This window comes from Thunnus albacares, chromosome 11 (assembly GCF_914725855.1).
Source record: "Thunnus albacares chromosome 11, fThuAlb1.1, whole genome shotgun sequence".
Classification (NCBI taxonomy): Eukaryota; Metazoa; Chordata; class Actinopteri; order Scombriformes; family Scombridae; genus Thunnus; species Thunnus albacares.
In genome coordinates, this window is record NC_058116.1 from 4,687,039 (window position 1) to 4,703,540 (window position 16,502).

Here is a 16,502-nt window from a genome sequence, read left to right on the forward strand (position 1 = left end):
CACCTTTTCACACTTATACAACTGCCTGTTGTATAAGTGTACAAGCTGACCCTCATGACCTCATCAGCTAGACAACGACATCTCCAAACAAAGGTCATCTTCTAATTGTCTTTTCCCAAACAATACTGCACAGCTATAGTCTACCATAACCCCCCCCCCCCCCCCCCCCCCCCACCCCCCCAAAAAAAAGAAATCAAGAATGTCATATACTGTGCATTTCTGCAGTATTATCCCTAAATGAGAGCCCTGTTTTAGTCATCAGAAAGTGCAAAAATGGTTTAGCAGCTTTAACTTTTCATTGTGAACAAGTTACTGAGTCGAGTCCAAAAGTTTGTTCATACAGATTTATGCTGTTTGATGTTCTCTCTTCAGTGTTTGTTTGACAAAATGTTTGCATTTATTGACAGACAGTGTCACTGTGTGTATGGAGTCACTTCAGAATTGTTGATGTAATCACACTGGGTCATCACACTGCCAGGAAATGTTTACATACATCTTTGGCACCATTTCTAACTTAATCGACCGATGTTTAGAGACTTCTTCTAAACACTGGGGGAAAAATATCATATGAGCATCCCAAAGCTGACTCTAAGAATATTCCGGGAAGATTTGGGATGAAAAAATGCCTTCGGGTAATGACTATGACAGTACATGCAAAGGTCGTCCTCAAATCATGTGAGCAACATTCTTTCCCCAAGTAAATGTGGTCACGTTTGACCCTTTGACTGCACAGAGAGACATGGACTAGTCATTGGAGCTAGATTAGTTACTGAAAGGAAAATGATCACGTGCAGTACATCAGTTGGCAAGTTGCAGGCAGCATGCGGGGGCTCGTTCATGCATTTTTGTAGATGGTCTGTCATCTCTGCTGAAACAGTTTTTGGTGTTGTTTTGTTCAGCAGGTAAGAGATACTGGTACTGATCCCTATAATTGTTGTAGTAGTAGCTCGTTGGCTTGTGCATCACAACTTTAAAGGTGATATAACACAAATATGAGTAATTGTTACCATTATTTACTGTTATTATTGTTACTAATGTTAATTCTACTTTTGTCATTCATCCAAATCCATCCAATCAGTCACATTGCCCCCCTGCTACCACACAGCCAAGGCAATAATGTCACTAACCAGACAAAAGCATTTTATATATGTTCATATCCGCCCCATCAGTTAAGCCCTCTTAGGGGGCTTTACACCCCTGACCTCATCAGACCTGGCAGCAATGTGTCTGACAGCTTGACAAGGTGGAGCAAAGAACTAGGCTGGATAGAAAACATCACTTCCTGCAGTTACTCTTTATTCAACTCCTACTATTCAGGGCAGCTACAGTGAATGAACTTATTCATAGGCTTATACAGCTAACATCTTAAATGTCCATGTAAATGTTTGCCTCTCTCTGGGATGCTTGCCATTGATTTCTGTGGTGATTCTGCACTGAACTCACTAGAGATCACATGTCAGTCTCCCACTGTGGGCAGTGCTGCAATCCCCTTCCTCTGGCTTTCTGTTGATGCAGTTAATATAGGCACCAATCTCTTTGTCTGTTCAGCCATAGTGGCTGTTGCTGTTCATGTTAATCTGATATGCCTGAAAAAATATAAACCTAGTAGTTCCCTTAGTACCTCAAGTCACAACCAAACAGTCTGCATTTAGCTACTATGCTACTTTAGCCACTTTCAAATCTAAATGACAAACTTTTCCTGTTTTTCTGTGACTGATTCATTTTCTCTTCTGCATTTCTGCACTACTACTGCACTGAAACTTTATGTAAATGTAACCTTATGTAAAGCTCTTTAAATAGACTCTGTATTGGAACGATTATGTACAAATAAACTTGCCTTGCCTATGTCCCAAAACAAAGAAAGATATGTAAAGTATCAACAATGACAACAATGTGATAAGCATCCCCTTCAAAAGGCCACTGAGCAATGATGACTTGAATGACATTGTCATGCTCATAATGTGTCTGAAAGCGCCGCGGGGGAGAAAGGAAGAGAAAGCGCATTTGCTCTCTCGCTCACTGCTGGAGGAGTCAGACAGGGAGCTGAGAAAGCAAAGCTAATCAGGAGCATTTAAACGAGGGGATAAGTGTGTTTATGTACACTTCAGTCAGCGACCTCAACTATTTATCACCGATGGTGTGGGTGTGTGTGTGTGTCTGTGCACAAGAGAGAGTGTGTGTCTGATTGTGAGTCCATCTGCCAGTGTTTGTGTGTGTTCTGTTGAGCACGTCAGTCAGCGACCACATTCACAGCGTCGGCAGGGCGCTGTGTTTGAGCTACTATCACCAACAGCCGTCTCTTATCAGCCCAGCAGAGGTTAAAGGTCAAGAGGTCAAAGCTTGCATTCCACCAGAGGTCAGGATCATTAGTGGACGCTGAACGGCCACATCGAAATATAACATCAATGTCTTTATATTTTAAATTTTGTTAAAACTCCTCCAATGCAGCTCAAAGAGCGTAACTGGCTGAATAATGAACATCACAAGCAGCTAATAATCAAAAGGTCAAGGGTCAGAGCTGCTCAGTGGCCAACAGCAGTAGACTTTGGTTTGGCTGCAGCTGCCTAATGTGAATGTAGAGCTCATATGAGTGCAGAGACATAATGTTTACTGTAACAGACAGCAAAATAAATCTGTCTTCACAGAGCATTTTTGATCAGATTTTAAGTCTTTTAAAATACAGTAAAACATCTGGATACCACTGACATTGAGCGGCAGTGACTGTACAGCAGCTGGTGTGGGACAGGAAGAGAGAGGCTGACCTGAAGGGGAGGGAGCGGCTCCTAAAGTTGTAATTTGACAGGATCCTGTCTCATTGTGGCTTCGCTAACTGGGTAGAGAACAGGGAAGGCATGGTCTGGATTTTATTAAAAGGCAAGTGTGTGTGTGTGCATGCATGTGTGTGTGTGTGTGGGTGAGTATGACTTAAGTCCCTTTCGGGGACACAAACCAGACTGAAGACCAGTTGATCGAGGACAGTTTGTGCGACTGGGGATAAAAGCTGTGTCCCCAATTGGTAAAACACTGATTTTTGGGTCAGTGGTTATGGTAAGGGTTAGGGTAAGTCTCCAGGAAATGAGTCTAAGTCTATGTAAATACCCCAAAAGGTGACTTAAGTAAACCTGTGTGTGTGTGTGCGTCTTAATGAGACTAGATGGCACGTCTCGACTATACAGTGCCAGAAATAAACCAGGATCTGGACCAGAATTGCAATGTTGAGCATTTTCCATTTTCTAGCCACAATTAACCCGCCTAAATCTAAGAACACACATGGCTACACACATTCTGACGGAAACCCAATAATCACACACTAACTCACACACACTCACACTCACAAAAAAAAGTGTCAGTCGCCCACAGAAACACACACACACACACACAGCTCTGTCCCTCTCTGCTTCCAGGGAACGCCTGTTGCTATTTTTAAACGTGCTGTAGAACCGCTGTGGAGCCGTGAGTGCTGTAATCGGTTTTCGCTCCACATTCAGTCATGTGCCCTGTCAAAACAAAGCGGCAGAGAAACGTGCCGTACCGGCCAAGAGCCAACTGTAGATATCAGGAGTTTTGGCCCGATGCCATCCTGCTGTGCCAACATCTGTGTGCATGTGGTGGGTTTTTGTATTATACGTCATCCATGGGGTTTTGGGTATGGACTATGGTGAAGCCCAGGAGATGAGATCCTGGTATCTACTGGGATTTTTTGCAAAAAATCTTTTACTTCTTACCAGGAACAATAACTGCAGTTACCTTGCAATAACCTGGGATTTTTTGCATATGTGCATCTACATGTTCTTGTGCCAAAGTTGACTGTAATTGCTACCTTCCTACTTTATACCTTCTCCAAGTCACACAAACCTTTAATTGCAATTATCAGGATAATGAAACAGGATTAACTTTTCAGCCTGCAGCTGTTTCCTCCAAATACTTTTCATGGTAAAATGCCAACTTATATTTCGCTTATGTGGCAACATTCGGTTACATAAATGTCAACAGAACATGACCAAATGTGCAGATGACTTAATCATACATGCAAGCAGAGTGCACGAACATTCAGCAGGGGGAGCAACGTGTCGCGTGTCAACAAATCATCATCTAAAACCAAGCTCTTGCCAAAAAACTGGTTGAAATCCTCACTGAAGTGGTAGCATGCGGCAGATTCTCCTTCAGATCCGCACTAAAAATATATACACTAATATACACTCCCATAGAAAAACTCACATACGTACGGGTGATATTGTCCTTTCTTTTTTACCACAAAGAAAAATTTTAATTTTTATCCAAAAACATCACCATGTAATCTCACGGATATTAAAGAATAACAACAAAAAGAAGAATACACACCAAAAAGAATATACACCATGTTCTGATTAACAATAGGCAGTATGTTTTATAACTTAATTTCAGTTATAAAAGGGTGAGAAATCTCAGAAAAAGAGTATTCGTGGGAAGTAATAAGAGCAAAACATTCAACCTTAGTATCAAAGCTTTTGCTGAAGCTGCTCTTCAGTTTGATGCAGGATGTCAATGCTTCTCCTCAGGCCGTAGTTTCATTATTTAAAACAGGCTAGAGGTCACAGGTGGAGAAGTTTTTATTGCTTCTCTTAAAAAAAGTCTGACTCACTTAAGTTTTAAACTTTTAGCTGCAAAACTGAAAATGCACCACAGTGAAAAAAACTGCAGTGAGAAGAAGTCATATGATTTACTGCACATTTCAGCTCATCAAGGGTTGTTTGATAAAGAGAGGCCGACACAACAGACTAGGAATTACTAGAGTAGTAAAGGCCCTGATATAGTCATTCATATACACATATACATACTGATATAGGTATTCCAAAACACACGAGGACAGCAGGGTGGATGAGAGTCTGTTTATACTGCACTGAGTGTGTGTGTACAAGGACTTTTTCATACACGTGCAATCGGTGCACATGGTCCACACATGGTCCACACATGGTCTGCAAAACCCCTCACGTTATTACATATTTGTATATATTATGGTTTTTTAAAATGCAAATCAAACTCTGCTTCATTACAACTGAAGTTCTTATTTTTGTAGTTTTGGCCATCATGTCAGTTGTAATAACTCACTGAGTTCTGGGAGCGTGGCAACAACATGACAACAAAGTACAATGAAGCAAGAAACGAGCGGTCAGTGGTTACTTTTTTCACACGACCAGTATAAACACGCCACATACTCAAAACAGGAATTAGTATGCAATATGTATTGGGACATAGTTTGAAGGTGCGTGGGTGGTGCAACTTTCTTTTTTCATCCGACCATGATATCTATCACTGCTTATGCTAACTACCCACAGTTCCTGTGCTGTTTGTTTGTTGAAAAAAAAGAAAGGCTGAGATGCATCACTTCCTTTGCACTTGAGGAATTTTCCCAGGAAAGAGCTTCCAGGCAGAAAATGAAAAAGATTTAGTTGTTACTGTGTTATATCTGACAGTTTCAGAGAGTAAGAAGTGGATGATTAGTCATATCAAAAGTTTATTATTACTTGCAGTTTGTGCTGCTGCTAAATGCAGTTGACTCATGTTGATGATAGTCTTATTTTTAAATCTTATATAAATACTTTGAAATGTTTTGTGTGTTGTGTTGTTGTGAAGTTTCCAGGAATGTATTGCTTTTCTTCTGTACAGTACTTACCCAACTTGTGTATCAGAAGCACCTGCTTTGGATTTTGTCATTGTGAGATCTATACAGTAGGTAGCATTTCCTTCATTGTTTTTAATTTTGAACACAATTGACCTACTTCTGCTACCAGGAAGTCATAACAAATGTTTTTCCTTGTCAGGAAACTTGGGCCAGTTGTTTTTATGATCTAAAATAGAAACAGAAAGTAGTGTGTCATGCATTTAGTGTGTGTGTGTGTGTGTGTGTGGTCCAGGTATTCCTCATGTTGTGGGGATGTAGATCTGTTACACGGTCATGTTGCGACTGTGTCAAATGTCTTTCCTTGTCAGCAAACTTGGGCCAGTTGTTTTTATGATCAAATTTAACAGAAAATAGAAACAGAAAGTAGTGTGTCATGCAATCAGTTTGTGTGTGTGTGTGTGGTCCAGGTATTCCTCATGTTGTGGGGATGTAGATCTGTTTACACAGTCATGTTTTGGGGACTCGCCTCTCTTATGGGGACAAAAAGCAAGTCCCTTTAATGTAAATCATTCATTTTAGGTTGAAGACTTGGTTTAAAATTAAGGTTAGTTTAGGGTTATGTTAAGGTTAGGCTAAGGGTTGGGGTTAAGATGAGTCTCTAGGAAATGAATGTAAGTCAATGTAATGTCCTCTGAAGTGATGGAAACATGACTGTGTGTGTGTGTGTGTGTGTGTGTGTGTGTGTGTGTGTGTGTGTGTGTCTATGTGCGTCAAGAACAGAGAGAGAAACAGATTGTGTGTGCGTGTGATTCTTTGAAGATCGTCTACAGAGGAGACTGATAGACAGCTCTGTTTATTTCTTGGCAGTGTGCCATAAAAGGGCAAAGGGACACACACACACATACTTGCATACACACACTCAGAGGCAACTGGAAGCATTCACATAAGTCATTAAAGCTTGTGTTGCCATAGCGGAGCTCCAGCTACTGTGGAGGAAAAATAGTGGCATCATATAATGAGCCCTGCGCTAAAAATAGCTCTGATGAACAGAGTAGCTTGTTGTTCTCTCTGTTTTCATCTCCTCTGTCGGTCTTTTTAGTTTTCTCTGTCCTTCTTTCTCACCCGACAGCCCGCTGAGTCTCTTAATCAACATGTGGGGAGCCACTATCTCTCATTACGTCCTTGCTTCTGAAAACCTTATCTGTTGAGAAGCACTCTGCAAGACAACCTTCACTTTTGTCAAATTCCTCCAAATTGAAACAAAACAGCAAACAAAAACTTTAACCTGTGGGATATATGTATGCATATTAGATTTATTCAACATGTGCACATTTTGCAGACCTTTACGTTTGCAGCATGTGTGACATACTATGATGAATGCAGATTAGGTTTCGGTGTTAAGAATTAAATAATTTTTAATTAGACGTGGCAGTTTTTAAAGGAATACAGAACAGCAACATTTTTTTCTCATGAGTGTGCAGCTTCAACGTAGCTAACAGAAGCATATTATTTATGTTATGATATTTTCTTACATCACATAAAATTTTACTTTTAGAAATGAAAGAGAGAAACTCCAAAAAAGGGTGGCTGCAAGGTGGAGGATTTTCAAAAGGATTTATCATGGAGATAAACGGGAATTGGGGATTTTTTTAAACATTTGTTTAGGGAGCAGTCATGATTAGTTTGAATACAGGCTATGATCTGTTTTTTTAAAGTGTCAATGTGTCAACATTTGCTTTGAAAATGTTCAGTTCAGTTGTCCTTCAGCCTCCCATTAAAACCTGTTGGGAAGCTGTGTAATGTATTGTGAATATGGAGCAGGGTAAAAAGTTACAGTTCTGGTCCAAACACTTTCTCTGAACAAAGAAAAGTTGAAAAAAATTCACCTAATTACCCCCTTTTTGTCCTTTCTGCCAATTTATTGCAGCTTATCTCTTTGCAAAAGCTACCAGTGTTCTGTAAAAGCTTCCTGTCAGCAGAACAATTAACCACAAGATTTATCTGCAGCAACAGGCTCTAACCATAAGCCACAACTCATATCAGCAGCTACTGTTCTCTGCGTCTCCACAGCCTTCAGCATCATGGCAAAGGATATTTAGATGTGAACGGAGGATACGGAACAGTTATTTGTCTCATCGAGACATAGAGTATATCTGCTGGGCAAGATTAAACTGATACAAGGTCAGGCTTTAGGTTTGACATTTCACCCGACCAATATGAGCCTGCTTAAAAACAGGAAGGTGATATCAGAAAGCACACAATGTTCATCTTCACGCTGTAACATGTTAAGTGCTTTCGCTGTTGAGCAATTTTGCATGCACGGTGACATGTCATTTTAGAGTTTTGTCCTATGATGACCCATCTGTCATTTGCCAAAGGTGAGATATCTCATCAATCTGCTCATGTAATCATTACAAAACAAATATTGACTTAACAGAAAAACACAGCTTCAGAGAATGTTTTTTTCCAATGAACATGATACAAACTCTTCCAGCGAATTGTCCAATCTGTCCAATTTCTCATGTTTACAAGGCAAACATTTCACATGTCATCAAGTATGTGCACTTGTATGTGCACTAATCTAGCAACAGGGAAATGTTTCCAAAACTTTGTTGCTGTGTTGTCTGACCTAAATCCCTCTCTGCTATAAAAAAAACATTTCCCTGCTGCATCCTGCCACATTTTCCTGTGCACAATAAACTACATCACTATCCAGAATTTTCCTCCTTTTTTTTTCTCTGTTGTTATCCATCCATGAGGTCTCCAGCGCCAGACTTACTGATGAATCAGTCCTTCCGATGTGTCAGAGCTCTTTATTTTTCTTTCTTTCTTAGTTTTTTCTTCCTGTTTTTGTCACTCTATCCACATCCCCCTAAGGCGAGCTACTTGCCCTTGTATGTGGTTTCCATCACTGTTCTCATGCTTCCCATGGAGAAAATTCACAGAAACTTTCGGTTGTGTTTTTTTTATCTCCTCCACTATAACCAGCCAGACGATTGGGTTTCACAAAGTGTGTTCATATTGTATATGTGTGTAGACTTTAAACAGCATGAATGAAAATAGACTTGTGTGTGTTTTTACACTGGGTCAGCCTCAGAAACCTGTAATAATAACCCAAATTATCACCAAATTACTTCACGGATGGCTTAGGAGTGCACACCACTTCTCCACACACACACACATTCACTTGTGCACTACAACAACAAGCTCAATCTAGTCTTCCATCTCCTCCAACACTCTGGAAACAATCTGGCCGAACTCATCTGCTGTAGGGCTCCCAGACTCTCTGATCAACTGCGGATAGAACTGCAGTTGTGTTTGATGGTGTTGCTATAGAAACACACTGAGTGAGATGTTGTTTGACCACACATAGACACTCCTTTGTCACTTTGCTGTCCTTTGCATCGCGGAAATTGGAAAATCGGAAAGAGTGCATGGCAGACCATCACATGAAGCAGGTTCTACGCAGACAAGTTTTTAGTTTGAGTGTCATTTTTGTCATGATTGGTTCAAGGAACGTGTTTTACAGATATAAAAAATATATAGATAAAAAAAATGACTGAATCAGGAGCTGCTTTTCCAAAAATATTTTATCAAAAAGCACAAAATTCCAACTATTTCTGTCATTATTTGCTAGTGAAGTGGTACTTTGCAGATGCAGACATTGTCATTCATGGTTTCCTAAGTTCAGGAGGATGTGTTGACGTCCTTCTGTCCTTCATCAGCTGTTCCTGCTGTGGTTGCTGTTAGTCATGTATCTATTGTTGTTGTCGTTGTTGCTGTTGCTGCTCTGCTCCCCCCCCCCCCAACCTCTTCTCTCTCTCTCAACCCAACCGGTCAGGGCAGATGGCCGCCTACCTAGAGCTGTACTCTGCTTGAGGTTTCTTCCTGTTAAAGGGGAGTTTTTCCTTACCGCTGCTTAGTGCTTGCTCATGGGGAAATTGTTGGGCCTCTCTCTCTGTAAATTAAAGAGTACGGTCTAGACCTGCTCCATATGAAAAGTGCCCTGAGATGACTTTTGTTGTGATTTGGCACAATATAAATAAAATTGAATTGAATTGAATTGTTGCTCTGATGGGCAGTTTACACCAAAGATTCACAACGAGACAAAAGCGTTTTAGAACGTTGCAGGGAAAAGTGACAGCGGTGTAAACAAGCAAGTTTCAGAACGTTGCAAACCAGCGCAAGTTTCAACTTGTCTCATTCATCTTTGGTCTAAACTGGTGGTTGTTAGTATTGAACTTGTGATCTTGTGGTAACGAGTCAGTTTCCTGTAAGTAAAGGTGCAGTCCGTCTATTTTGGTCAACCTGTTCTCAGTGTATTCATTAACACAGCAGCAGAGGGAGCTACCTCTCTCACTGTAGTTGTAAATTAACAGGGGGGCAGCTGAGAACTGCCAGTTGCCATCTCGTTAAAAACTTTATCCCCTTTTCTCCTTATGTCCTGTCCTTCCCTACTTTCACATTCCACCCTTTCCTCTCCCCTAACTCCTAGCCTTATTCTACTCCTCTCCCCTCCTCTCATTCTGTCTCTCTACTCTGACCCCTCCTATTTACCTTCAGCTCCTCTCCTCCTCCTTCTTCTTCTCTTTAACCTGGGAACGCAGGGTCAGTGGGACATAATCCCTCCTCTTACAGCTGGCCTAATACCTCCTGCCGCCACCCTGACGTCTCAGACTTCACAACCTGCCGTGTCACGACCACCGTCTGAAGCCGGGGAGACATAATGCAGCCTGACGTCGAATGCCTTGCTCTTGCTCTCTTCAGAAAAGCAAAGAGCTGATGATGACAGGTAAGGAGGCCTATAGGAGGCCTAAATGGTATATATATAACGGGTGTGTTCCTCTGATCAGGGTGGGGAGATCGCACTGGTCACAGAGAGTAAACACCACAACTGTAAGCTTTTTGAGGACAAATCCCAGTCCCATGACAAGTCCAAGTCAAGTCTTAAATCTTGTCAAAGTAGGTCTGAAGTCCTTAAGGAAAAGTCTAAGTTAAGTCACAAGTCTTGCCAAAGGAAGTCTCAAGCAAAGTCTTGAGTCCACACAGGTAAATCAAGTCTTAAGCATTGTCCAAGCTAGTCTCAAGTCAGTTCTCAAGTTCTTAAGGGTGAGTCTAAGCCAAGTCTTACATCACTTCCTCCTTAAGGAAGTCTCAAATTCAAGTCTCAAGTCGTGACAAGTAAGTCCAGTACAAGTCTCAAGTCTTTATAAATACATTGAAGGTCAGCTGCAGGGCTCTGAATGCTGACCATTAAATGACACAGCATTTGAGCATTTCCTTTCAAAGCTGCATATTGTAGTTTTATGTAACATTGGGCCTCATGCAAGAACATTTTCGGATTTTTATCCTAAAACTCTCACTTTTTTCTGTGAGGTTTGATCGTACGAACGTTTCACATCGGATTCAACAAACTCTCTTAACTGCTTGAACTTGTCATAAATCACTCATTTCAGCTTGTTCTTGAGTAGGTGCACGTTCGTGAGATGTGATCATTATATGCCCCTAAAATTGCCATATGAGGCTCCATGTTCCACTCCATTTATGGGAGAGTGTCATTCACAAAAAAAGTTCCCAAAGAGTCAAAACACAGAGCAGCTTCAACTCCTGCTTTCAGAAATCAGCAGTAAAAACATAAAAATATAGAAAATTCTAAGTTCAAGAAAATTGATGAATGCCACAAACGTTCTCAAATCACTTATACATACATCTTAAGAACGAATCTGTTCATATAAGTGGTTCTTGCATGAGGCCCAAAATCCCTTAAATGTATAGTCCTACTTGTTAAAGACAGTATCCGAGCTGTATAGCTACACAAGGCCTGTCTGATGCTGTTTTATTTATCTCTGTTTGGCTTTTACCAGTTCAAAATTTATAACTTGACTGTTTTTAGGAGTCAAGTCAGAGCAGTTAAGTACAAGTCAAGTCTCAAGTGACCATTTTTTTTGACTTCAGTCTGACTCGAGTCCAACTCCATTCTCAAGTCTCCAGCTCTGAACACACTTTCACCCTGGCCTAATAAACTCACACTACAATACTGAGGCTACACACACTAAGACCCAAGATCAAACACATTCCCACCCCCCTCCATCTATTCCCAATTAGTGAGCCAAGATCTGAAGGTCTTGATTTTTCTTGTGACTTGATCTTGCAGTTTTTCAATTTGTTAGGTTTCTAGGAGACTTTGGTGGGATTCCCCTTCAAACAAGGACACACTGTGGGCTATAGTGCCAAATCTTCAGAAGAATCTTTCACACACACACACACACATATATGTGAGAACAATCGCATGCTTTCATATACCATGATTGTTAACCCCCTGAAAACCCTCCCAACACACACACACGGGGCTGAATATATACACAGGCACCATATATGTCTAAATACATATACAGTGCTTCAGTATGTCCTGATCTGTTATGACTTGGGGCCAGTAATGATATACCTGGAAGAGTCCAGAGATAACTTTAATGATACTCTGAAATTCATGGCCTCTGAACATCAAACTCTCACTCTGTGTGCGTGTGTGTGCACATGTTGATGGCTGTAAAACTGATATAGCATCAGACACGAGGCTAATGGCATCACCGGGCTGTGTTGAACACAAACAGACCACCATTCCCCAAACACACTGACCTCTGAGTCACACAACCCTCCTCATGGTTTTCATCCTCTACCTGCTCCAACATGTTGATGTTTTGATGTTAGAGTATTTTAAAAAATCTATTTAACTTCCTTCTTAAAGGATCATAGCGTATATGTTTTAGCATCATAACTGCAGACCATGTGCTGTATACTTTAAATGTTTGCTGACCATTTTTGAATCCATGCTGTATAGTTTTCAAATGTGTGATGTATGTTCCTATAGTTACAGGCAGCCATTGGTTCATTTGTCATGTCTGGATGGTTTACAGAACAGTTTCATCTGTTCTGCACAGTTTAGCTGATTCCTGAAAGTTTCCTTGAGTTGCGTAATTCTTCACAGTGAACATGAGGACATTTTGGTCACTGATACATTATTGTGTTTGAAAAGTCTGCACCTTATAATTAAACAAGTAATGTTCACTGTGCAAGCAGTAAGCAAACTGTGTAAACACCATGTGATTTGTGGTAAATGGGGTAAAAGATGCCAAATCAATTATATAGGCACTTAATAACTTGCAAGCATCTCTACCATACATGACTGTTCTTGCAGAGTTTTACCTAACTAGTGTCTTTTTTTGACTATTTCCCCACTAATCAGCAACTGGATGAATTCATTGTCCAGATATATACATGTGCAGTGACCTGTAGATCCTCTCTGAGTAGATATAGGTGGCATACAGTATAAACTCTACTGCAGCATCAATGCAGCTAAAGGTCCTGCACGTCTTATTAGACGATTGTTATTATATTCTACCAAGGCCATTAAGAATAATTGATTCAGACGCGTTACTCACAGTTAATAGATCAGCCATAATGTTGTGGCCTCATTACTATTTTTAGTTTACTATTATTTAAGGAACATATTGCCTCAAATACTTTATTTTGATTACTGGCAAGCATCGAGGTAGAAGATATACACTAAAGCCTGCATGAAATCTCTTTGAGATTTTTGTTTTTGCTCCTGGTGAGAAGTGTTTACAATACGGATTCAGTAAAACTCACACTCCAATCCACACCTTCATGCTATGCCAGTAATGTCAGTGCATATCAGGTTGGCATACATGCTGTGTACAGCAGTGGGTAACCTGGTTCACCCCAAAATCTATAATCACATTTTAATTGCTTCCATTATGTATATCCCAAAGTGGGAAATGAGCCAATAAAAAACATTTAGATGTAGAGAAAAAATAGGATTTTGTCATAAAAAGCCTTGTTTTGACATAAGTCTGATATAGGTTATTGGTATATTTCTATAAGAATTATTTGGGAAATTCTAAAAAGTAAAGTATTATTACTAGTAAAAACTTAATGTAAGATCTGTTAGACCAAATCCATATATCTATATACAGTTTATTTACTTATAAAGATGCTTTTAGATGTGGGATGAGGTACAATAGCAGCCCCTCAGCCAGGTTTATGAACAAAGAGAACAAAAAAAACAGCATTCCTCTGAGTCTGTCCGGTACTGAGGGCCACCTCATGTGATGCCACCTGATGTCAAACTGTACACACTGACTCACACTCACACCTCTGTAATCCCACACACCCAAACTCTATTGTGTGTGAACACAATACAGCCAGAGATCAATAAAATAACCAGCACAGACACACATGGAAAGAGAAGATACGGGAAGATCATCCGATGAAGAGCAGTCCAGTAAATCAGGTTGGATGGCCTCATACAGTCAAATAAATATATGGTTTGTGTAAGCTGATAAATATTTATCAGTGTAAATCCTTTATCTTGACATGGATTACCTGTATGATTTATCAAGGTTAAGGCACCATCATAAATATAATTTCAACTAAATGATAAAACAGAAACACTTTGATAGTGTTTCTTTCTGAAGGATTTACAGTAAAGTTGGATGGCTGCCTAGCTGCTCTTTGAGAAGTAAAAGATATCTGTTCACTGCTGCCACAACTGATCACAAACAGGCTTCTTTCAATAGCAGCTCAACTCTATTCAGTATCTCAGCCGCGCTTGCCAAAAACTACATCAGGTATAACTTTAGTTTGATAGTCCACTGTTGATTCTTAACAATGAACAGCCTCAGCAGTGTATCACATGTCATGAAGTCTTTCAACAACCATATTTTTTGTCAGCTATCAAATGCTCTGCACAATAGTGAAAATTTATAACCAACACCCCTGCTCAGTTTAAGCAGTGGACAGTGGACTAAATATGATATCAGCACTCACATTTTTAGATGAGAATACTTGGTGTATAAAGACCTTTGATGTGCAGTTCAACTGCATAAAATCGGGATTTCAATTCCCTTCCTCCAACACAGAAGGAGGTGTGGATTCATTCTAAACAGCAGATGAATCATGCAACATTAAAAGATGTCACTCAACACCTATTTCTTCCCTGTCAAAGAGCACAGACCTTTCTCAAGTGTTTAAGGTCCTTTACCCAGAGAGGAGCTGGGAAAAACATTAGGTTCAGTTGTGTTCACTGCTGAGGCAGTTTAAGCATCTGGCAAACATGGCTCAGACCTTCCTCGAACAGCTCCACTCTTTCCAATCACATACAAATCTCTTTTGGTCCACTGGCTTTAGCAGAGGCACAGAGAAGTGGTTGTAATAACGGTTCAACTTATCCCTCTAAATACCACAGACATTATCTGTACTTTATTGACTTGTGAAGATTTGTTCAAGGTTATGAAACAAAGCTTAAAGGGCAGGTTCACGATTTTTCAAATCTGAGGTGAAAAATAGTAAGGTGCCCATATTTTCATTGTAAAAGGTTTTGTGTGCTGTAAACATTCCTCCTGTTCATACTGACAATTAGAAGATCCCTTCATAGTGCACTTACAGTGTAAGTGATGGGAGGCAAAATCCACAGTCCTCGTTTTGTTGTATTCAAAAGTTTATATGAAATTGAAGTTTCAAGAAATTCAAATCAAGTGGATGTCTTCCAAACTTTTGGTCTTTTTTGTACAAATAAATTCCCTCTTTGTGTTTCCCAACAGTGTTGAAGATATCTATGTGATTTTACTCTGTTGGATGGCCGAAGCCTCATATTATCATTAAATAAACTTTTGAATAAAAATTTTGCATGAAAGAAGGGCTTTGGATCCTTTATTGGCTGGAATGAAAATCTTCATATGGCACATGACTATTGTTTTAAAACAGACTAGAAAAATTGTGAACTTATTCTTTAAGCACAGATTTTTGACTGGTTACTGTATATATATATATAATCATATCATGTTATTGTATCTCTGTTGTTTAAAGTCAATTATTCAAATAGCATTGTAATAAAGCAAACTATTATACAACTTTTTGTTCAAATAATCTCACAGTGGACTCATCAAATTTCATGAATTTCCAACTTACTCATGAAATACTGAGTACTGACTGAGTCAGAACTAGGTATTATTTCATTCCTGGTTTAGTAGTTTTTCAGCTCAGAAATGCAACAAGTGTGTGAAACAGGTGGGAAAACACATTCTGATGTATTCCTGAGAAATGAATATTCTCTGACTTCCCACATTAAATATACATTACCCAGTCTGGCATACACTTCTCACAATCCCATCACAAACAGAGATGCTGGTTATCTAACACCCCTCCCCCACAAAAAACTAAAGAAACTTACTCTGACACTGTAAAACTCCACGCAGCTTCCAGCCCTGCTCCTCGCAGTGTCCACTTGCTCGTCCTCCATCCCTACTAACATCTCCATGTCTGAAAACCTCTGTCCTCCTGCTGGCATGGCTCTGAATTCTGTGTGTATGTTTGTGTGTCAGTCAGATGTCTGTGCTGACAGCTGGAGCCAACTCAGCTGACAGCAGCTCAGCCTGTTTCTCCTTTATTTGCTGCTCTTCCTCCCTTATAGCTTTAATGTCCTCCTCCTTCCTGTGTGTCTTCTCTTCTTCTTCTTGTTCTTCAGGTCTTCCTCTCAGGTCTAAGATTCAGCAACGCCCTCTTCCAAAGGTGTACAAACACCTGTTGCTATATAGATCCATTGAGAGGAAGCAACAGACTGTCCTTGAACAAGCCAGAAAAGACAGATTTTCTTAAACTGAATCTTGAGTAATGTTTCTCTGTTGTTCTCTCTGCCTCTGCCTGTCTGGCTGGCCGGGTGTTTGGTCCTGTCCAGTCGGTCTCCGCCACCTCCTCCCACTCATTCCACGCCCGGACAAGCCTGTCTGGTCCCATTGGCTAGTCAGGTGGAAAGGGGTAAATGGGGGGAGGGGCTGAGGGCAAAAGCAGGAGGAGGAGGTGTAGGGGTTATGGAAGCGGGGTT

At 40.3% G+C, this 16,502-nt stretch overlaps 1 protein-coding gene across 1 annotated transcript in view; it reads right to left on the bottom strand.

The window, feature by feature from the left end:
* Nucleotides 1-16,288, bottom strand: part of LOC122992179 (rho GTPase-activating protein 20-like) — a 59,653-nt gene extending 43,365 nt beyond the window's left edge. Inside the window, exon 1 of the mRNA XM_044365858.1 lies at nt 15,852-16,288. Coding sequence (XP_044221793.1) covers nt 15,852-15,968 — 117 coding nt within the window. The 5' untranslated portion in view covers nt 15,969-16,288. The remainder of the gene's footprint in view (nt 1-15,851) is intronic.
* Between the last annotated feature and the right edge of the window lie 214 nt (nt 16,289-16,502).